This window comes from Stegodyphus dumicola, chromosome 4 (assembly GCF_044657685.1).
Source record: "Stegodyphus dumicola isolate Sdum_Otavi_A_Nest chromosome 4, ASM4465768v1".
Classification (NCBI taxonomy): domain Eukaryota; kingdom Metazoa; phylum Arthropoda; class Arachnida; order Araneae; family Eresidae; genus Stegodyphus; species Stegodyphus dumicola.
In genome coordinates this window covers 175,297,029-175,321,256 of record NC_140771.1, presented here as the reverse complement: position 1 = coordinate 175,321,256, position 24,228 = coordinate 175,297,029, and the positions used below count along the sequence as shown (strand labels likewise).

General features: G+C 33.9%; 1 protein-coding gene across 3 annotated transcripts in view; it reads right to left on the bottom strand.

Annotated features, from left to right (window-relative positions):
* Positions 1 to 24,228, bottom strand: part of LOC118188708 (parathyroid hormone/parathyroid hormone-related peptide receptor-like) — a 178,870-nt gene that overhangs the window by 141,790 nt on the left and 12,852 nt on the right. For 2 of the 3 annotated variants that reach the window (XM_085815794.1, XM_085815793.1), the window contains exon 1: positions 19,054 to 19,131. The exons of the other annotated variant lie outside the window; for it this stretch is intronic. In XM_085815794.1, the coding sequence (XP_085671920.1) occupies positions 19,054 to 19,119 (66 nt within the window). In that variant the 5' untranslated portion in view covers positions 19,120 to 19,131. Of the gene's footprint in view, positions 1 to 19,053; positions 19,132 to 24,228 lie in introns of those variants that run through there. 3 annotated transcript variants of the gene reach the window in all.

Here is a 24,228-nt window from a genome sequence, read left to right as displayed (position 1 = left end):
TGAAGGTGATTATCAAGGCCTTAAATAAAGGCATTCTATATAAAACAGGAGCTTTATATGCTTCCTCATAAAAATTACGTAATTTAAAATGATGATAGTAATTCGTAACGTTATCATATTTTAGTGAAGTTTTTTTCAATCTTTGTTTATTTGCGAAGTTTTATTTGAAATGTTTTACATCTCAGCCAGCTCTTACCTAAATATTACATGTCACTAGTTTGTTTATTACTCTGTCTAGCCAAATCTTTAGAGATTCCTTCGCAAAGTTGAAGTTCCGAGGAAATCCGATTCTGGAACATTGTTTAGAGTAACCAAGCTTCTGAATAATCGGCTCTACGATAGTTATGGAATTTTATCTTTTTCTTTCTCGCAAAACTCTTCGTAAGATATTTACTTATGTCTCTGAGAGTCCCTGCCCAATGATATATGATTTGCTTAATCATTATTCCTTCTAGTAAAACCCACAGAGATTTCTCCAGAACATTATTTATCCGAAAAATGCTATCTGCGTGCAGCTGCTTTAGAAAAACCGTGATTCTGATTAATCGTGTCCAGTATCGTGTCATGTTTCTTTCAGAACTGTGAAATTATTGATTAAATCTGTGATTCTCGGGAATACATATCGAGCGAAAGAGCAGGTATTTTTTATATTTAAATATTAACTAATATTGAAAAAGCTATTATAATCACAAAATGTAAAAACATTCGACGTGTTACATTAGTTACGTGAATGAAGTAAGATGCATTATGAATTTTCAACCTGAGAACTTCGAATTACAATCTAATTCCTGAAAAATGAATTTACCACTAATTTTATTCTTCAATAAATATAAATAAAAATTAAAGAAAATATAAAAATAGAAATATTTCGTTTTTTATCTTAAAATAATGATACCTACAGTTGTCAACTTATAAAAACTGCAACTTAATTGTTGAAAAAATTTAAAATTCAACTCAAAACGAACTGCGGGTTAAAACTCTTCGCGTCCATTCCTGCATACTGTTGATTTGGATGGAGTATTTATTTATGCTATATTACTTAATTTTAATTTAAAAATGCTTAATGTAATGTTTGTAAAAAACTTAAGAAAGCAAGTATTTGAAAAGGCTTGCAATCTATATACACTAGAGTTTCTTAAATAACTGCATGATGAAATCATTTAAGAAGTTTAGTTGTGTGCCTTACTTTACAACAATTTTTTTTTCCGTAGTCCCTCACCAGGATGCAAGTTAAATTGTAAAGTATCGAAGTCGAGGATGATCATTTTGTGCAGTTTCCGATTTAGGTACTTTAATTTGAAACTTTTTTTTTATTTTAAATACCTGCAAATGGCGCAGTTATGCTCAGAAGTTGTTCTGTTTATTTAAGGATTTAAAAAAATCATACTGTTGATTTTTAAGGATTTAAAAAAATCATTACTAAATAAATTAAGAAAAAGGTTACTTACAGTCTTCTTAGAAATTTGCCATAATATTTTAGATGGAGCGCAAACTCACTTGTCGATCTAGTAGGGTCTGAAGGATTTTTATTTAATTTCTGCACAGTTAGAATTCTATACATTCATCATCATTTCATTTTTACCGTGATAATATTTTTCTAAATACGAGATATGCATCTACTAGATTAGTTATTTCAGTAAACAAAAAATGACATAGGATTATCTGTTTTTCAAAGCATTTTATTGACAATAGTTGCTTTGAAAACGAGGGCTTTGTAATAAGAAATAAAAGCAAGTTGAGGCTAATAGGTAGCATTGACATATTTCTCAAGAAAAAAAATGTTTGGTGCTCGTCATCCTGTAAGAAAAAGTTACTTTCTTTCTTAATGAATGAAAATGGCAATATAATTAGTATAAAACAAAGTAAATTTTCAGGATGAAACCACGAAAGTTTTTAAAAGGACTTTTTGCGATCAATACAATTAAGTTCAACTCAGTACAAAAGTTATGCATATGGAAATATCAGCACCATGACGTCAGAGAGTACGTCAGAGCTCGCAAAACGCAAGGAATCAGGATAAGCAGTGCAAGGCAACTTAAAACATATGCCTGGAAAGTCGCATTGCCCGAAAAGAATGCCTGGAAAGTCGCATTGCCTGAAAAGAATGCCTGTCGCATTTTCCAGGTATTCTTCTAGCAGTGAAAGGGAGATGTACTTGTAGTGTGGCTACAAGAAAACAACAGGACACCCTTACAGGTAGTACAATGATAGGCAAGCTTCAGAAGGGCCGTAGTCGCCCAAGAATTTGGAAAATTTGGAATTGTTATAAGTGTTGTTTCACGAGCTTGTAAAGTCTTCCAAATGACAAAGTATAGCTGAAAGGAAGGTTGATGGTAGTCGGCCAAAGAAAACAACGATGGCGGATGGTCGGATATTTTGCGCTGCAGGCGAAAAGAGCTCGAAACCAAAGAGCATGCAGGATTACTCAGGAATTGCGCCCAGCTATCTGATGACAGAAGTCTCGATTTACTCTGGCAGGACAACTTCATAAAGGTGGCCTATTCGCCCACCATGTTGAACGCTGCATATCACTGAAAACAGCCCATAGGTTGCACCGTTTGCAGTGGCGCAAAGAACACAAATACTGGAAACCCCATTAATGGAGTCACTTCCTCTTTACCGGTGAGAGTCATTTCAGTCTGGCAAATGATTCTCGACGCCAGATGATATGGAAAGGTAGGGGCACGCTTTCATCTCAATATCATCACAAAAAATTAGTATCAGGGAGAAAGACCATTTGGGGTAGTCTTGGCGTGCTGATATGGGAAGGCATTATAATGAACAAACAGATGGTGCTCCATATTTTCGATAGAGGTTTTGTTGATGGAGATGGTTACAGAAGATCGATTCTTTCCCCGTAAGTAATTTCTGAGATGCCATTGGTCCCGACTTTGCTTTTATGGATGACAATGGACTGTCACACGGGAATCATGCTGTTGAGAAGCTCCCTGAAAGTGAAGATTTTCACGAAATGGATTGGTCAGCGAGCTTCTGTGATTTAAATCCTATTGAACATGTGCGAGATACATTAACGGGACGCCTGGCGGCACGGTCTTGCTCCGAATATATTCACTCTGTACAGTTTGCATTCTCTTTTTTTTTTTTTTTTCCTACTCTAATTTTTGTATTTTAAACTCTACATTGTGCCTTTGTCGTATGAATTTCATGTATCTCAATGTATATACACGTTTGCGTGTGTGTATGTGTAATAATTGATGTTTAGACAATCAAAGTTAAATTCTAGCAAGAACGCAGCTACGACTAACATAATTTAATTAATGAAATCGCAAATTATTAAACCCAAGGTATCTGTGGAAATAAATGTGCGTGAAAAAAACTTGTAAATTTAATTAAGACAAAATATTTTTCTCTAAAATTAATTTCAAATTAAATAAAATAAAAACGAATAAAGAAAAAGTAGTTAATTATTGATAATTCAATGAAACAAGGTTGAATGTATACAGTTACTTTCTATGGGTCATATAAAAAGTCTCCGGGTTTTGTTTTTTTTTTTTGGTACATTTGTGAACAAAAATTTTCCTTATTGAAAATAAATTTCAATCAAGCGCATGTTGACGATTATTATCTATGATCTTCTGCGATTTTTCGAGTAGCTTCATAATTCCACGGGGGTACAACTTCAGCGGCTCTTCGGTTGGCCAATTTTTTACCACCAAGAGAGTTTTGCAGAGACCAAATAAATTGGTAGTCAGACGGTGCAAGGTTAGGGGTATATGGTGGATGTATCAAAACTTACCAATCACGTTCCGTCAACTTTTTCTAAGTCATCAAAGATGTGTGTGGCCGCGCTTTGTCATGATGGAACACAACTCCCTTTCGTTCGGCCAATTCTGGTCGCTATTTCTGTATTGCTTCGTTCAAACGGTCGAATTAAGTACAGGGCCGAATTGATGGTTTCGGCAGGTTGCACCAAGTTGCAGTTTATGTGGCACCCAAACATTGAGCATCTTTTTGTAACCTGCTCTTTCTAAATGATTCTAAACTGTCATGTGGCTGATGTTTAGTGCCTCTGCTATTTCCTGACAACTTACGTGCCGGTAATTTTTGCAGTAATTTCCTGACACCGGTAATTTCCTGACAGCTTCTTCGACTTTTTTAGTGACTTGCCGACCAGAGCGAAGTGCATCTTTTTTATTTCCAATGACAGATTGCGAACAGTTAAAGTGTAACACAGTCCATTAATCTTTGATATTTCCGGAACGGTATCGAGGAAACCACTGCTGGGTCTTCGTTCATTCACAGCATTCTCACCATACACTTTACAAATTTTTCGGCATGTTTTTGCAGCCATTTTACCTTTTTTCCTTTTTTGTAGTAAAAATGTATCACATAACGTATTTCTTCAGATATTTCACTCATTTTCAAATCAATATAACTTTTTACACAAACAACGAATCTATTTTTACAAACAACGGAAGCTGAATGTCACCTTTTAAGCACATGTTCATTTGAGACAATCGGGGGAATGTTGCCGGATATATAGGCATCAACATCATCTAGTGGCAAATAAGCGCGGAGAACTTTTATATAACCCAATATATATATATATATATATATATGTAATAATAAAATTCCATAGTCAAGAATACAATTAAAATTCTAACTGTATGTTCTTTTCATTTTTAATGGCGACGTTCTCTTATTTGAAAGTACATGGAATTAAATCCACAGCCCCGTAGTCAAGTTGTTTTTCCCGCCATTTCTACACGTACAGTTATAGAATGTTCTGGAAATATTTCAAGCAAACTGGATTGGCTGACGAGGCTGACATCATTTCTTGCAAGCTCCGCCTTTCCAGAGGCTATAAAATAACTCGCAAAAGGAATATCGGGGCTTTTTCTTAAATGTCACTATGCAGTAAACTTCATACAAAAAGTTGTTAGTAATTCTTTTATTTACTCCTGATATCTGATTTTTGTTATTGCTATTTTCTCCTAAATAATAAATAATGGATCCTGTTTTTTAAACTTATCGTCTGATTATTTAAGCTACGACTACATTTATGATTCTTTAGCATTCTATTTATTCCGGACAAAAGCTGGTACATCATATATATATATATATATATATATATATATATATATATATAGAAATTGTAGTAAGCTCGCCTAAAAGTTACCAGGAGCTGTTGCTCCAAAAAGTTCAACACGTTTTAAAAAAATTAATACATATGAAAATCAAACCATTTAACATGTAAAACATAAAAAACAAAATCAGAAAAAAAGGTAGGCGGAAAATGGTAAATTAGCCTAACTCGACTTCCAAACTGGCTTTTCAAGGGAAATTTTATTTGTTTGAACGTCGAATCAAGCTAACCCCATTACGCGTTTCGCCGAAATAGACAATTGAAACTTTTTCGCTGCAAAATTTTTTAATTTAGACAAAGTGTCTTGGAAAATTTTAATAGTCTCAATTCTCTGTTCCAATTTCCCGACGCGTCCGCACAAAATTACACATTAAGGTGTTAAAATATGTAAAAACTATTCCGATACATCTTAAATCTAGACTAAAATAAAAATCAAAATCAAAATAAGAATAAAAACAAAAATAAATAGCGGTCTGCTATTAGTCCTAAATATACAAAGACATACGGGCTGGGCCTGCAAGCTTAAAGATTTATAATTTTATATATTTTAGAAATCTGTAATTAAAATAAATGAAAATTAAGATGAAAACCAACAAAGTGGGTCTTGCTAAAACCAAGGAAAAGTTGTAATAAAAGAAACAAAAAACTGACCTGTGGTGATGCAGAGCTCTCACTCTTAAAACTAGTTGAAAAGTAGTTGTAATTTCCTTCTGTGTACTTCAGTCGTGTGACGTAGGTAGGGGGGAGCGATGTTCTGTGGGCATCAGCCAATACGAAAAGATTGTCCGTTAGCTGAAACTCGTCTCCAATATCGAAGGGGGTCGGAAAACTCGGAAAAACGTGAAAAGATTACAAAAGGGCGTCTGACATGTAGACCAAATTGGTCATTCAGTATTGTAATTACTACCTTGCTTGATATATATATATACGTATGTATATTTAACGAAGTAGGAAACATTTATATAACAAAGCAAGAAACATTTATATAACAAAGCAAGAAACATTTATATGTGTGAATCCATTTAAAGGATAATTTGCTCTAAAACTGGAAAATTAATTAAAATTTAACCCGGCGGAAGTCGCACCAAGAAAAGTTACTAGAGTGGGCGCGTGGGGTATCACATACCCCAATATTTAAAATACGATAAAATTAGTTTTATTTAGTTTTAAAGCGGTTTTTCATGTTCTCTTGTATTATAAATACGTGAATAATAATTGGGTTTCAAAAAATTAATTTCCAAAATAATCTTAAAATTAAGAAAAATGAAAATAATTAAAAAATAAATATCATGCCTCTAAGTTTCATTGCATCTCTAACAAACAACGCTTATTTTATTTCTTCACACATTGAACGAAATACATTCATGTGTTCTTGGCACAGAATGTTTTCACATTTTAAACATTGCATTCACGTTCTTCTGTCCTTGGCGCGAGGGCAATTTATCACATCTTTCATACTTAGTTGTTTCGAATTTCATGTATTCGTTTTAATTCTTCGTCGAAACTTCTGCTTTTGTTTTGTATGCAGTACGTCAGTTTCTTGGTAAAGTATTAATCTCTGATCTTTGTTCAATACTTGTTTTCATTAATTGTAATGCTAAGTTCTTCAAAAACAGGCTTCTGTTTCTGGTTGGGGAATTAGCAGTTGAATGAATATAATTCAAGCATTTATTACAGCAACATTCAGTGCTGGAAAGAAAATTTTCATTGGCCGCCTCCTTGTTATTCTGGCAATTGAATAATTGGCTGACCCCATATCCACTGCTCCTAAACATATAATTCCTGACGTTTTATTTTCTCCAATAGTATCATCTATAGTCTGATCGTTATGTAATGTTGAAAGCATAAGAACAGTTTTTCCTTTTTTAGGAACATCAGGAATTACTGTTTTATCTTTTTCAGAACGAAAACAGTGTAGAAAATATTCCTAGTTTCATCTTCAGTTTCCGAAATGCAATCTTCATCGCTTTCAAATATTTCTAATAAATATCACAGTCGTCGCATCTTCAGTTCATACGGAGTCATTCTTTTTACGTTAATGTGGTTAGAAATTTTAAAGAATTTAATGTCAAGTACTTTAAAATCACTTGCGAGTAGAAATATTTACTGTTACACTCCAAAAATAAATTTCTGAACTAAATATTCGGTTAGAAAAACACTTTCGCGAACAGACGCGTGGGGTGTGTCATACCCCAGTTCCAACAAAATACCGATAAATCTGTTTCTGAAACACACAGGCAAAGAAAAAGCTGTTTTGTAAGTCAACCACAACTAGAAACTCAGCTACTGAATGCAGCACAGAATTTCAGTTTCATAAGTTAGCAATATTCCACTTTTATATAGGGGTGGGGTATGACACACCCCACGCGCCTTCCCGCGGGTTAATGAACGAACTTTATTAAAATTTTAAATCTCTTCAGGAAACAGGAAAGTTACGAATAAAACTTAGTAGCAAAATAAGCAAACAGTTGGTCCGTTTTAAGAAACATAAAGTCTATAATAAAATAATTAATAACATTATAACATAGCATACTTAAACCAATATTAATTATAAAAAAATAAAAAAAGGAAAAAATTAAATACCGCAGGTGCTGAATGTGCAATACTTTTCTTCCCTGTCTAGCTTCGCAAACACGATATTAATCTCTTTGCTACTTTCGTCTACGGTTTAAAGATGTAATACGCGTATATAAGGTTTTGTGATACTTACAGCACCCGTAGTGTTATGTAAGCCAAGAAGAGATGTCTTAAGATATGTGCAAGAAATTATTCTACACCCTCCCCCCAAACAATAAAATGATGTTGTAACTATCAAACTAGTTTTGCTTTCCGAAGCACCAGTCATCTAATACGCAATTTGTATATCTACCATATTTAAAAAGATTCCGGCCTTGCAATTAAGATTATAAATTATTAAAGTCGTGAAGTATACTTCGATATTAATTAAATAATCAAAAGATAAGAATTAAATTAATAAAAAGGGTCAACCATGTAAAAAGGAGCACGTTCATCAAAATGATTCAATGAAATAACGTATTTAAAATAATACAATCTCAATAATACAATAAATAAGTTTTCTGGGTTTTTTCAAGGAGGAATCGAAGAATTTTCAACACTACGTTTCTGAGTTACATCTGGATGATTAATAAATAAATTTTGAACCAAATAAAATGCAGAACTGCCAATAAACGTTTTAAATCAAAAGTAAATTTATTTTAAAGTCAAAATTTTGAAGAAACGAATTCATTTTAGTAGGAAATTTTCCTAAAAGTAAAATAATAAGAAGCCGTAATAATGATTTTTGTACAAAAATTTTCGCATTAAAGAAAAAATTAAGAAAAAATAAACCATACAAACATGAAAAGCTAATAGCTAAAATGGAAAATATTGAAAATATTGAAAAAGGAAATATAATAATAAATTGAAAAGAATTAAAATTCAACTGAATCAATTAATTCAATTAAAAACTACTTTGAATGGAGTATGAAAAAATAAAAATAAAACCTGAATGAAATAATTCAAAATCGCATTGTTTCTTCACGAGATTTTCGCGAATGCTGTTATGAATGGTAGAGTGGTAGGAGGAAAGTTTGATAAAATGGAAATAATAAAAATACGCGGATTTGTATAAGTGTAGCTTATAAAACATAAAACTGTAAAATGAAAATGTTGGAGATTGCAAACCTAGTGAAAAAATTCTGAAATTAAATTATCAAAATGAAATGTATAAAAATGAAAACTTAAATGTTTAACGTTGGTTAAGTAAACTGTGCAAAATGAATTTTAAGTTTCAATTATTTCAGGGAAAAATAATTTGTGGGTTTGGGAAAGAAATTAAAAAATGTTTAATGTATTTAGATTAATAACATTTTTTAAATTAAGTATATTATTGTTGCTGTTACTTCTCACGCTTCAGAAAAGAACGCAGGAACGTTCCAAACTGAACTTCCCTCTTTCTTCCCCCATTAGCTTTAATGTTTTTCATTAAAAATCTATCATGATGAGTTGCAACAGCAGAAATTTTTATTTAAGAAGAGAACAAATATTTTCATGTTTTTTAATATTTTTCATATTAAAAAAATTAATGGCAAATCGAACATCAGTTCTTAGATAGTAATATGTAGGTCTCCAAATTTATCCCCGCTTGACTATTCACCAGTGTTCGGGACAGTGACATGCAAGTCCAGGTCTCAGTTACGATATTTGGGTTTTTAATCTTAGGGCTTTTCATGAGAACCTTCCGAAGTAGGATTAAAATTTCATTCGTTTCTAAGCATTCCTACTGGAACGAATCTACTTTTTTGCTTGCGTTACCGTCCGTTCACGAGACAACGTTGATTTCCGGCGCCGGATGGGCAGGGGAATGGAAGGATGCTTCTGATATCGGATTTCCTAATAGGGTCTCTCTATCTCCCGGAAGAAGTCCGGGAATGTCTCGACCACCCACTCCGTAACCTCCATCGCGAAGCGAAAATTTGTTAGGTCTTAATCGAAAAATAACATTATTGATTCCTGTGCAATTATTAGCAATAAATTTGTTTTTCAAATTTTTTGGATCGTTCCACACGCCACGCTATCATGCATTTGTGACAAGGATTTTGACAAGTATTAACGCTGCGCAAAGTTAAAGATCGTGCATTGTCAATGAGTAGTTTTTTCACGAATAACGAATTCTTAGAATGTTACTACTCAAGAAAACCGAAGAACCTTAAACTCTTTTTCTGATTTAAAGAATTCTGAATTGCTTAATAAGCTGAAAAATATAAATGCAATAAATGAATGTTTTAGCAATTTTAATTTTAATTTTTAAAGATCTGTTTAACTACAGTGTACTTTCGATACTCCAGTCTATAGCCAGGGAATCAGGTCACAGATAGCTGAAATTACGGATAATCTGAACAATTAATTTTCATGCTTGTTGTATGTGTTTATGTCATAAACAAAATTGGTATTTTGTTTTTGAGAACGTTTAAATATCTCCAGAATTTCAGTGCTTATTTTTTCTAAGTTATGTTTTATCACTGTATTCGAATACCTTTTCGTCGACGAAGTCCAAGAGAGTTTTATTAGGAGTCATTGTTGTCTTCGTTACTAATGTAATTGGCAGTATCGTTTTCGTCTGTATTTTCCACATCACTTGCTGCCCCTTTTGTTTTTGTGGCATTTGAAATTATATACAAAGTATCACTTAAGCATAGAAGGCCCGACTCAGTTGAATCGCCATTAAACCGTTCAATGATGTTTTTCCGATCGACAGTTTCTAATTTCAATACAATATTCTTGCAATATATTTCATGATAGTACAATTTCAGTTTTTTGGAATACAACTTCAGTTATTGCCTCGACTTTTTTACAATTAAATAAATCTCTAATTTCCATATTAGAAATTTTATGCTCAGATCTACGCTTGTTTATTTCCCGCACACCTCGCATATAGCGCTGAGTGTGAGTGCGTGGGCAGCGACGCTCACAAATATTCCGCTAATAGGAATATTATTTGCATTTAATTAATTTGAATAATATTTGCACCTTTTATTTTCAGCTAATAGAATAATTTGCATCTGAATAATCGAGAGTATACGGTGTAGGAAAACAAGGATTACAAAATAAAACAAAGATATTAAACAGCCTATCTGCAATTAATCGAAACCTTCTACACTGAATCGTTTCGTTCCTAAACATATCAAACACATACAGTCGATTCTGTGAGTTCGTGCAAACATTCCCAGTATGCTGGTAAAGTAGAATAACATTGGGGAAAATTTATAAGAGCTCTTTATAAGGCAAAAACGCACTGCTGAGAAAACTTAAACAAGAAGAATTCGTCTTTCGAATCAAATCTCTCTTAGTCCTCCCCCTCCCCAGTTGTTCCAGTTCATTAAGGCGAGACTGGAATGATTCCCAGAGAGTATCATTGTCCATCGCCGTAACGGCAACTTTTAGAAATAAAAATCACTCATTAAACCGGCATCAGTCTCATCTTACGGCCTAAGCTGACGTTCTCAGTAGATTGTACTTATATTCTGTCTGGGGCACCGCGAAAGAACGACATCTTAAGTGTTGCATTTCGAGTAACTGCTAATTTTTGCAAATATTTACAGCATTACTTTAATCAATAAAAAATAAATCAAAGCTAAGTATACTCTGCTATTAATAAATGGAACACTTACTAGAAATATTGGTACAATTTTATTTTTGCTTTAGGATATTTAAAATAACGAATAAGGAACTAAGTTTCAACTTTTTTTTATCCATTAATTTCCAAAGATATACAATTAAGAACTAAAAACGTGCCCAAATATAAGTTAACTTTGATTCTTTTATTAGCGCATCGTAGCAGAGAAGAATGTTAGTCTGTTCGGTAATGATAAAAATGCTTCTACGTCGTGTATTCCCATTAGCGATTCCCAAAATATTAATAAATTTATTCCCCATTTATTAGTAAATTTAAAAAAGACAGATTATTAAAATGAAAGAAGAGAGTACTTCTTTCCGCCCTTCTACCAGTCACCATGCAACTGAGACGCGCAGACTTATGATTTAGAGAAACTTCTGCCCGGTTTCTCAGCGACTGGGAGAAGTTTTTCTGGGGTTGAGATATCGTAGAGAGACTGGTCCGAAGAAAGGCATAGGGCATTTGGAGAAGACTATGGAGGTCTTACGCAGACAAAGCCAAAAGAAAATCATCTTAGCTTAAGGATCTTTCGGTAGCCGTTCTTTGTCACCTTAAATGGACAGCAGTGACGAACTACACTACATTAGATAATGCCATCTGTCATTATAGCACGAACTTGTTTATTAGTTTTGAATTATAGGTACTCCAGCCACTTCTCAAGTTACTTTTGGCACCTCAACAACATACAGCAGAATGCAATGTTGCATCGAATGCCACACTTGAGATGCTGAGTGGCATGATTTTATCAACTGTGATGAATTACAGTTACATTTCGGCTACAATGATGGTTACATACTACTACATTCCGCGTCGAGTGAGTGAAAGATGCAAAGAAAAGTAAATCCATCCCTTGCATACCGCGTCAACACAGCGTTCATGTATGGGATATTATAACCTCATTTCTATACGTACACTGTTTCCAGGGTAATTTTCCAATAGAATAATGCTACTACGTATACTGCAGCATCAATGCGACTTTTCTCAGAGTTAACAATGCGCCACGTCTTCCTTAGACTTTCTATTCTCTTAATTGAAAGTATGTGGCACCTGCTCAAATGAAAGGTAATACGATATGAAGTCTTCAGCAAAACGCGTTGAAATTTGGACACAAGTCAGTTCAACAGGAAGAGCTTATAAAGCATTTATCCCGCCTTCTTAGCATGCCTTCGTGGTTACTGGTCAGCACACTCAGCCCGTATTCAAGAGGTCCGTGGTTCGAGTCCCGGCGAGGGCACTGCTCATTTCTTAAACTTCCTGCTTTCAAAAAATACCTAATGTGGCGCCCAAACTAAAAAAAAGGTGGTGGATGATGATTCTCCACCAATTATTACTCGATTAGATCCCCTAATTCCCAGTCGCTCTTTAAAAGGGGACTATATAAAGTATTTCTGTCGTTGTCATAGGATAACTTCCTGGTGTAGTGGTCAGCACGCTCGGCGCGTATTTGAGACGTCCGTGGTTCGAGTCCCGGCGAAGGCACTGCTCATTTTTCATGTATCCTGCTTCGAAATAACCTAATGTCTCTACAAGATACTCCGCAAAAACCATTAATTTTTTTTTTAATTTAGTGACACAGCATGTACACCAAGCAATGTTGCAATGCAGTTTTAAATTCTAATAATTTATTTGGCATTTGCCTGCTTTACTGAAAAAATAAAAACTGTAATTAAACCCAAGTGACTTTTTTTAAAAAAGAATGTATTACGTATCTGCAACAAAATCCTTCGGTTTTTATTTTAGGATTATCTTTAGCGCACCCTTTCCAAAATCCGGAGACCGTTACATTGTATTCCAGTTAAAAACTCACATGTAATAACCAACGGCCTAAAGCGGCCGAGCGGTAAAGTCGCTGAACTCTAGTAGGTCGGTCCAAAGTTCGAATGCCGGCGTACGGGCTGGCTGCATGGGTGTTTTCCGTAGTTTTCCTATGTATAACATGTATACGAGCCAATTTCCCTTGGTAAGTTCTTCACGAAGGCATCCCTCCTTTTAGGCAGATAGTCGTTGTGCTTTACCGTAATGAACTAAAACCATACCAACTGCCTTAGAGGGATCACTAATATCTTTTGTTCCAACTGTATTTTAATCATTTATCGACTAGTTTATTGGTTTATTTGACTATGACAAAGCACTTGAGGATTATTTGCGTGACTGCTGAGATGGCCTCGTGGAGGATTTTTTAAGAGAAACTGGCTCATATACATATTACACAGGTGACAGGTGACGGAGGACGGGGACGCCTGGTGAAAGCGCCCATGCAGTCAGCATGTTCGCGGGATTCGAACTTTAGACCGAACTACCAGTGTTCACTGACTCGGCCACTGGTGGCCCTAATAATTTATTGAAATTTGTTGTAATGTCCCACACCGGGGACATTTGGCTTGGTTGCTGATGACTGATCACATTATATCGCGCATAGTTAGCGGCCTAGACTAGTAACTAAATAGTGCGATTTCATTTTAGATTTAAAATCTGCGAAACTCTATTGTTCTTCTTCACTCTAATGTCCAACAGGCTTAGCAGTCACCTTCGATTTAATTTTTTATAATATTCTAGGTATATAATTTTAAACGCAAGGGATTAATAAATATGACAATATGCCATACGTCATACACAGCGGTTCTACTTAAGTCCTCACTGGGATTTTATTTTCTTAAGCATTGGTTATAGACATATACTTTGAATTAATACAAAGCTGTTTTAAATGACGCAAAGACTCATGTTTTCATATTTTGGTTTTAATTTTAAAAATTAATTTTGTACAAAATACGAAATGTAACTTTTTGAACATTCCTCCTGTTTGTATACTTATGTTTAGCAAACTTTTGTATTCGTTATAAAAAATAAAAGAAGGAAAGTTCAATTCTCATGCGAGAAAATTTATTTCCGAGATATTTAATTTCAAAATTTTCGACATTTGCCGTTATTTTGAACTTATTTACATTTTCACTCCAGTAATTGATAAGTTTTCAAAGTCTAAAAGTACGCTATTAATATCCGCATGAAGTTTTATTACTTTACAACCATAATAGAGTAATCGTAAAAAATTCGTTAAAGTACAAATATATTTCCCTTTTTAATAAATACTAATAATATGGCGAATTGGTTTACGTGCTTATTAGAAAGCCTGCTATTATTTTCTATAACACGAATTCTATAAGCTTATGTAAATAAGATCTCCTTTTTGAAAAAAAAATATTATATTGATCAATATTTTCACAATAATCTGCACAGAAATTCTCCTCACGTTATCCTATAACATCAAAAATTTTTTTCTAGACAATGTTTTATTTTTAGTTATATACAAATGCAAACATTTTGCTCTTCAACTTGTGTGCGATTTCTGAAATCATTTTATTTCTAAACCACATATCTAGGTCAATTTTTGTCGTACTTCTAATAATTTATGTTTTTTATTATGAGTACAAACGTTTTTCAGAATATATGCATAAGGACCGAAGAAAAATATAAAATGCTAGATTTTGTAATTTTTATAAAATCGATATTTTTAAATTTAAAAATGCCCTACCATGAATGTTTGTATCATTTAAAATATTTTTTAACTGTAAGTGTAAGCCTAATATACCAGAGGTTGCAAAAATAAAGGCCGGATAATGGCTTTTATGGACACGGTAATCTAGAAGAAGCTATATGCACGCAACCAGCTGATCACGGTTAAAGTATTCTCCTTTCCTCGAGAAATGTGAAAGCTTTGACAATTTCTCCTGTCTGTGGAAAAGTGAGCGAGTAGAGCACTGATTTTGAGTGTATTATTACGTTTTGGTTCAAACAAAAGCGAGTTTTCTGCTTTAGATTAAATTTAAAGTACTGTACATGTGTATTATATGTACACTACCAAAAAAACTAAAAGGATTCAGATTTTAAATTACGTCCAAAGGGTTTTTTTTTTAACATTTTGTCTGTTACCTTTATTTATTAAATATCACGTTATTCGCACTTAAACCATAAAATTCAGTTCAAGAGCAATATCGCAAAATAGTTTTAAATTGAGCTTATCTTTAGAATTTCTGAAACAGAGCCTCACGTGCTGGAGACAAATAGATTTTTTATGAACAACGTTGCCATTGTTCGCTTTAAAATCCCTGAGTTTGTTAATCAAAAATTCGTTGAAGTTTTACAAAATATGAAATCGATAATAAAACAAATTTCAGTCTCTAGATGCCCATATTCGCAAGAGGTTTACGTTATTCAAAATTTGATGGCGCTAGGTACCGTTGTTTTATCACAACGCGAGACATACATTTATGCAGATTTTTCACTATTTAATTTCTTTAAATATAATACAGGACGATAATTTTTGGTGGCAATAATTTGAAAAGTGAAACAACGCTTATAGTGAATCAACGCAAAATGCCAAAACGGAATTAATAGTCTTTCCTGGCAAATTGCCCCTTTGGACTAAAAAAAGCGACAGTTCTATATCTCCTGTTCTACTGGGCCGTTAAACCGGAATCCTGCGGTCTGCACACCCAAATGACTTCTAAAGCATCACAAGCATTCGAAGAAGAGAGGGGAAGTTTTGATCTTCAAAAGAACACCCTGAAGTTGAAAATTACTGTGGTTATATCTTTTGTTATATCTTTTACATCACTGACTGCTAGCAGTTGCTTTGATGAAGCGAAAGAAATGCAAGGAAAACTGGAGGTTTTTACTTCTAGCATTCTGGATAATTATTTGTTAAGCGTTTGAGGACATTGAATATACTCGGTTTTATCAACCAGACGTAACCCGGGCAAATCTGGGACAGGGCTAATGTTGAAGACTGGGTGGCTGTGCTGAAAAGTACAATTAACTAAGAAAGCAATCATAAACTACAAAAAGTTTTGAATAAAACTGTATCGACTTCGAGAGTCATCAGATATAAATCTCTCTTAATCAGGAAGAAAACAAATTTTTACCTGAGACATCTTGCTTTTTCAAGTAATTTTACATTTTATATTGGTGATATATTTATTAGCTTCTAATACTCTTCCGATTAGATTCAGCCCAATAGCTAGAGAATAGTAGAATCTCCTAACACCATTAGTTCGATCTGGGTTCAAATCTTGGCGAATAATTTGGCAGTGTGGAAGTTTTAATCGTTTTTCTCATGAGTGACTTGAATACAAATCAGTTGCCTTGAAAGTCTTCGCCGCGAAGGCATCTTCCTTGAAGTCAAATTATGATTTGCTAAAATACGCAACAATTCAAGAAATTCAATTATCAGGGAATGTTTTCGAAATTAGAAACAGCATAAGAAGCTGGAAACCGATATAACGTTCTTTCATAACCATAACATCATGGGTTTATTGCATTGTCTAATATTCTGCATTGTACCTAAAATGGATAGAGGAAAAGAATGCGGGATTATAACATACTGATCTAATTATAACAAATATTTTATTAATGTTTACTCTAAATAAGTTACCTTGGGAGATAAGTTGTTAATTAAAGAAGAATTAATGAAAGAAAAATATATAACTATTCATATTCTTCAAAGTTTGTTCACGCTTATCAAAATACCATTTAAAATGGTATTTTTATAAGCATGTATCGATTGTATTGTCTTTAATACAACATAAAAGGTTACTCTAATTAGATTAATTATGAGAATAACGCAAGAAAACAATAAAAATTTCAGGATCTTGAAACAGTAATAACAATGGCGATAATGATGAAGATACCTGTCACGGAAGACTCAGTAAACAGAGTTTCTTTCAAAAGAACATCTTCAGAAGATAATTAAGAGAAACTCATTTTCTAATAAAATTAATACGTCGGAGATAGACAATATTTTTAAGAGCGAGTTGAAATGAAAATATTTTGTAATAACAACGCGGGTCACAAATTATTTCGATCAGGTAACAATTTCTGCAACAATAATTTACAAGAGTTTATTCGCAAAAGAATAATTAACGCCGCAGGCTTATTTTGCTACCAAAATTTGATCACGACTATACGACAGAAAATTAAACATTCCATGTATCTTACGAGCTTGTTTTGACACACGAGTTGAAAATTTACATCTTTTATTTACTTTTATTTTATTACCCTACACATAAGTATTAATAATAATGAGTTAAAAAATTCTAAACTAGAATGTAATATTTACTTTCTTGACCTCAGAAACGTACTTAACGAAATCTTTATAAAATATTTAGAATTTTAAAATTCATCCCACGGCCATGCGTTTAATATTAACGCAACTTGACAAGCGTTCCTAGTGTTTTATATCTTTCGTTCCTTATCTTTCTTATTTGAAATCAGAGCCAGGTCAGATGCATGAATGTATCGTGGTTGAGAGGCAAGAGATGTGTCTGTCGGCAGCTTACGTTTTGAGCACCTTAATAAAAAGTAAGAATTTGCTTAGCGTTTGCAGTTTGAAGGATAATAACCCGAGTAATGGATCCGAAGCCCCCTCGTCTTCCCTAACAGGCCCAGGTAGAAACTAAGCCAGCACATCTGAAGTACCACAGGTGATTGGGGTATAGCTGACTTAATCTAACTGGTAAGCTTCCTCCCCAATTTAGAATTCTGAAAGAGTACACTCCGGGAATGTGGGTCCGAAGGCTTCCCATCCATCGTTCACTACCACTAGCCTCTCCAGAGGACTTTAGGTTCACCGTGCTCACTTGCATACAGACACTATATACGTTTACAATCATCCATTCTTCTATGAGATTCGAAACCAGGCTCTTCGGCAGTCGCCGTTACTAACCACTAACCCGTCTGCGCGCTCCTTTCGTTGACAACCAACCTCTCAAGAGGATTTTCTGTTCAACCACATTTTGAGTGTCTCCGTGTCACAAACACACTATGCAATTACTAACGTCATTGCCATCTACAAGATTCGAACTCAAACCAAAGCTGTAGCAGCCGGCTTTCAATACACCATGCCGACAGGGATTGTTTATCTTCTAAGCAACTGGAAGCCTAAATTTTGAATTTCGAAATTTTTTTATTTATTTCATATTTTTCAGAAAGTTAATGAATTTTTGATTCACAAAATTATCAATTTGAAAGCGAGAAGTGGCAACACTGTTCGAAATAAAACTTTAATCTCCAACCGCACCAAGATTTTATCTTAATCCTTCAGCTACTGATTAGCTAACCAAATGACTGAAAAGCAATAAACGCAGTTCTTAAAAATATTTTTTTCACTTTTAACCTGATTGATGTAAATGCATTTCTAACTAGAAATATTAAATATTTTTATGAAATAACATTAGTTGGACTCATTGAATATCATCATACACTTTTTTCGTTTTTTATGGTAACTCTTTTAGGAGGCTGGCCTCTCGAGCGGCTAGCTTTCAAAAATAAGACAGCAAATATTAAAAAAAAAATGTATGCCAACTCCAAACACACTTTCGAGAATTCTGAAGATATCCTATTTTTAAATATTTTGTGATTTTGCTCTCGAATTTTATTTAGCGTAAGCAAGAAAAGAGATGCTTAACAAGAAAGCACAAAGGATAGAAAAAAAATGTATTAGCAAGAGTGCATTGGTAACTGCGATGCTCAGTGAGAGTATAAAAAACCTTAACAAATCGTTTGGGGAATTTCATACTGCAATTTTGTTTTGTCTTTTAAGATTGTTGGATTTTTTTTTCTCAAATCTAAGAAATTTAAAAACCATTATCTTCAAACGCGAAGTATTTTAAATTCTCAAAAATAAGATGACACCAACAATTTCTGAAACCTTAAATAACATGTAGATACAATAGGTTATTTGGAAGCAGAAGAGATAAGATATTAGCAATGTCCTCACCGGTACTCGAACCACGGACCTGTCGAATACGCGCCGAGTGTGCTGACCATTCCACCACGGGGGCATGCTAAGAAGGCGGGAGAAATACCTTATAAACAATAATACATTTTTAAGTATTTTATAAAAGAAAAAAACACATAAATTGCAATATAACGAATTTATTTTATCCTTTAATATCTTGAAGAAGAGATTACCTGTAAAATATTAAAATAATTAAAAATTAAAGAAATTAAGATATGTAAAACATTATACATTTTTTTTAAATTCTCAATCACTAGTATACAGCTTTAGAAACACGCCTTACTATTGTAGAGACATTAGGTATTTTTGGAAGCAGGCAAGATGAAAAATGAGCAACGCCCTCGCCGGAATCCAACCGTGGACCTCTAGAATACGCGCCCAGCGTGCAGACCATTACACTAGGAAAGCATGTTAAGAAAGCGGGAGAAATACCTGATGCTATAAAATAGCAGTCAAAACATTCATAAAAATAACCAGGCTACATTAATATAGTATTATTGAAATGAGTTTTAATTTTGCATGACAACACGGTGAGAATCTGCTATGGGTGGTTGCTTGTAGAACTAATTTAATGTCTGAAATTTCAATAATTAGCAATAATTAACGCGGAGTGTTTATGCATTCTTTCCGTTTTATTCGTCTTTCGGTTTTTAAAATATGATCACGTTTACGTACCTTATTTAAGTGAAAGTAAAACCTTCTTAAAAACTGAAAATTAACAGAAAAACATGCACTCCTTCTAGATTAACAAGGTCTTCAATATTTCTCGAAAAACCCATGACGGTATCTTGTACCATATTCCACGAAAATTTTGAACTTCTTCTCTTGCTCATTTCAAAACTTTATTTAAGAAGCCACTTTCTCGCTATTTCCTTCATACGAATTTCTCACTCTAGTGTTTCCTGGTAATCCCACTTAAAAACCGCTAACTTAACTGCACGGCGAAGATAAATCTCAAATACTTTTATATAAGTTTTGGATTCTTACAATAATCGCTCAACAACACTTCAACGGATAAGACCTTTGAATACTAGCAGTTCGATCCGGCTTCGAATCTAAGCGGAAAATCGAATTGCATGAGTGTTTTCGCGGTTTTCTCATATATAATGTGAATATGAGTCAGCTTCCCTTAGACATCCCTCAAAGAATACACTCTACTCAACACCTTAGACAGATAATCCTAATGTGCTTTGCCATAATCTGACATCAATCAATAGCCCGTGAATTTAGCTTTCTTATAAAGGGCATGAAACAAACCGCCGAATTTAATATACCCAATAATAAATTTTACTTTTAGACTATGGAAAATATTTTTACATCCTTACAACAGGTAAATATTGCGATTTAAGAATGAAAATAATGTTTCACACATGTTCTCTACGACTTACTCTACAGTACCTCAGTTTTTTCATGAAATTCGTACTCTCATTTTCACGTGTCTGCTTATTGAGGTGTCCAATGACACACTAATTTCCTCTTTGTTCTTTCTTCTTCTTAGTTTTACTAGTATTTCTAGGATACTAAGTTCGGAATTTTTTGGGGGGATATGTAATAACCCTGCAATTTACAATAGTGACGTTTTCGACAGACCGGATGGATCGAGAGCGTCGCGATTTAGTGTCTACTGTCAAACCTGGGTCCTCAAATCTCGTTATCCGTCTGTGAACTGTTGTTTCTTAGGTACACTTTCACATGCAAATTTTAACAGTATGTGCATAACACTCGCGATTATTATAATAAGTTCTCAAAATGGAAACTTGTTATTCCTTTGCGTAACTCTTCATGTCGACTAAGCTGCAACGAAGCTGCGAAATGAACTGACAGTGATAAATTCCGTTGCTTTCCAAATTAAATCCAACTCTCCATTCTTAAATCGACACAGTTACTTATTTTAAATACATAAAAATATTTTACATTTTCTAAAAATAAAGTATTTTGGAAGCATATTAAATCCGGCTCTTTTGTTGGCACAACTATATATTCCAATTTTAATTTTGACAAATTGTGTAGAAAATATTTCGCTCAAAGAGATACTACAGTGCATACTATCAGTTGCAACAGAGGTTTGAATGAAAAGACTTGAAAAAAAATTAATTCGACAAAATGTTGCAAGATTCGATTTTGAATAACCAGTTCCGAAAAGTAGTTCATAATATCTTCTAATGAAGATAATATGAAACGGACATTCACATTTCAGCATTTTTGGCTCGCACTCTGATTTCAGACAGATTGGGTTGTGGACTTTCTGAGAAGCACTGGTGGTTTAAAAAAACATGTAATTAACTGTTACCCTCTCTTTTCATTTATAAAAAAGACAGCATACCAGACAATTCTGTAGCGGGTATGCCATGCTGTTAGGAAATATCTTTTGGTTGGAATAATGTTGTAATCTTAATTTCAGTTCGTGATGTGGAAAGGTTACTTGGTATAGTACTGCTGTTTTAATGCTATAACCGTAACAGAGGTGTAGCGAGTTTATTGTACACATGTGTAGAGAGTTATATGTAGCGATGTCTGATACGGAACTGCAAAGTCCGAATAATGTTATAAAACAACATACTTATTTAAACAGAAGTTGAAATATAAAGGCTTGGGCTACAACGGCACAGCTCTTGGCAGTGCAAATAAACAAGAACAGTCAATTCAGATAAGTAATCAAAGACTACGTAGTTAAATACTAGTTAGAAGCTGGTTCTATAATTCCTCAGCGCGTCAGATTAAAGTATCGGCGGCGAGAGAATACACAGTTGAGATAATTAAAAATGCCACAGCTGGCAGAAACTAACCATATAATGCGCAACGGTAGAAAACGCATTATCTCTCTCTGTCAAGATCCCAAAACATCAGCTGAAAACACAAACTACTAATTTGCATTCCGGTGAGGAATACGGGAAGAAATCGTTATAGTAAATACCAAAATCAAACTAACGGGGTAATTAACAAAAGATACTCTACAATGATGCAAATTATAATACCTGTCATTAAACCCATTGATAATTAATATCAGCCGTTAACTACAATTATTATCTCCAGAAACTAAAACAAATGAATATTGTTTAACATAAAAACCGCCGTTAATTAAACATAGTGACTTTTTATAAAACTCATATTGGTGAAACACTGAATTTTAGAACAAAGTATTATTATTTGGATGTTGCAAAGCACAAAAGCACTGTTTATTTAAGGGCAATAATGTCTTGCCGCAGGCCTTACTAAGAAAAACTGGTCAAATTCATGTTATACTTAGAGAAAAAGTAGAAAACATCCATGGAGTCAGCCTGTTCGCCCAAATCCGAGATCGAATCGAGATACCAAATTTCAGTATTCTTACCACTTAACGCCTGAAGAATTCTCTTTTGATGACAGAATATCCATTACTTTCTATCAAGTCTAGAATTCTAAGATTGTTGAACACTTTTAGTCCAATCCTGGTTCAAATTCCGGCGTATTAGCTGGCTGTGTGAAGTTTTTCTGGTTTCCTCCGTGTGCAGCATGAATGTAAATCAGTTCGCCTTAAAACATCCTCCACGAAGGGGTCCTTTCTCTTAGGTAGATAACATTGTGTGCTTTGTTAGTATTTCAAATAATATAATACCATGTTTCAGTTTAGTTTTCAGTTCATGCCTTTAATGACTACTACACGTACATTCGCATAGGTGCTCAGAAAACTCCTAAAACGCTTCCTCGCTACATCATACATTGTTACATTTGAATGACTGCTGTATGCTGAAGGATGCCTTCAGGAAAAGCTAATTGATCATGGCCGTACTTGTGAAACAGAAAATAACAGGACTTCAGAAAGAAATTGCGGTCTTTCTACACTGGTGAATCATGAGCATTGAGTCTGGACAAACATTAAACGGAAGCCTTTTCTTAATTTTAACATCTGTAATTTTAAAATGGAAATGTTTAAGTGCAAAAGTTAGTGCACAAAAGTTTAAGCTTGAAAGATAAAGATTAATTTTTGAACTCTTGATAGGTTCAGCTGAAGAAACGTTGCATATAAGCTCGGAATTTTCTAAATATCACTGCACAGTTTACTACACTACACAGTTCACAGTTTACAGCAAAAATAACTATACCAAATTGTAATAAAGGCATAGGCGATAATTCTGACACCTTCTTTTTGGGAGACAATCTAAAGTCATAATAAAAAAATGAAACTAATGAAGAACTAATAAGCAGGCAGATATGCCAGAAAAGCTGAAAAAAGATTAAATATAGATATTGAAATTGCTTTTCTAGAATACTTCTACAAGACTTAAATTGCCTTTTTTCTAAACCTCTTTTTGACACCAAAATCAGTGGAATTCGCACAATTTCTAGAGAAGATATCATTTGAATTCATACGTGATTCATAAAGTCGAAAGGCATAAGTAACACTGTTCATCGGAAATTGCATGGGGGCACATAAGACGCAAATTATTTTGCAGATGTTAGCTAGATAAAAACTATTTTACCTGGATACTAAAGAAATGCATAAAATTTTCTTCATTACGTCAAAATACGTACATTTTACTGAACATTGCCAGAATATGCAGTGATATTAAAAAATGAAACAGAAGATTGCCTTAAAAATCGAAAAAAATGGTTACTTAAATACTTTCACTATTACTTTGTAGTAAGTCTGAAATTAGTCTATTTACAGAGGCGGAAAGTGCGTTAACTATTATGTAGAAACTCCAAAGGAAAGTCTATGGAGAAGATAACAAATTACTATATGACTAACATAAAATATAGATGAAACAACCCCCCTTCAAAAGGCCGGACACTTTGTTAGTTAACCATTCATCAAGGAAAAGCCGAATCTATGTCATTTATCCGTATTATCAACGAGAACGTTGCCCATAATGTCCCATAAGGGGCGATCGGAATACATCCGCGAGAAACAGGATGCTTCATCCCATTCTTGCTAGAGAACAGCTTTTTTCACGTAGCTGATAGAGTAGTTTACCAGTATCTGAGCTTCCAACCTAATGCACACTACCAGCAGTAAAATTTCCTAATTTCTATACTTCAGTCAAAAGCCATAATGGTATCTCAGGCGCATTGAAGCTGCCCAAGGACCTGGCCAATGTTTAATGTATTACAGAGTAAGTATATGTGCACAGGTCAAGATACAGTACTAAGGTACAAAAGTTTAAAAACTGAAAT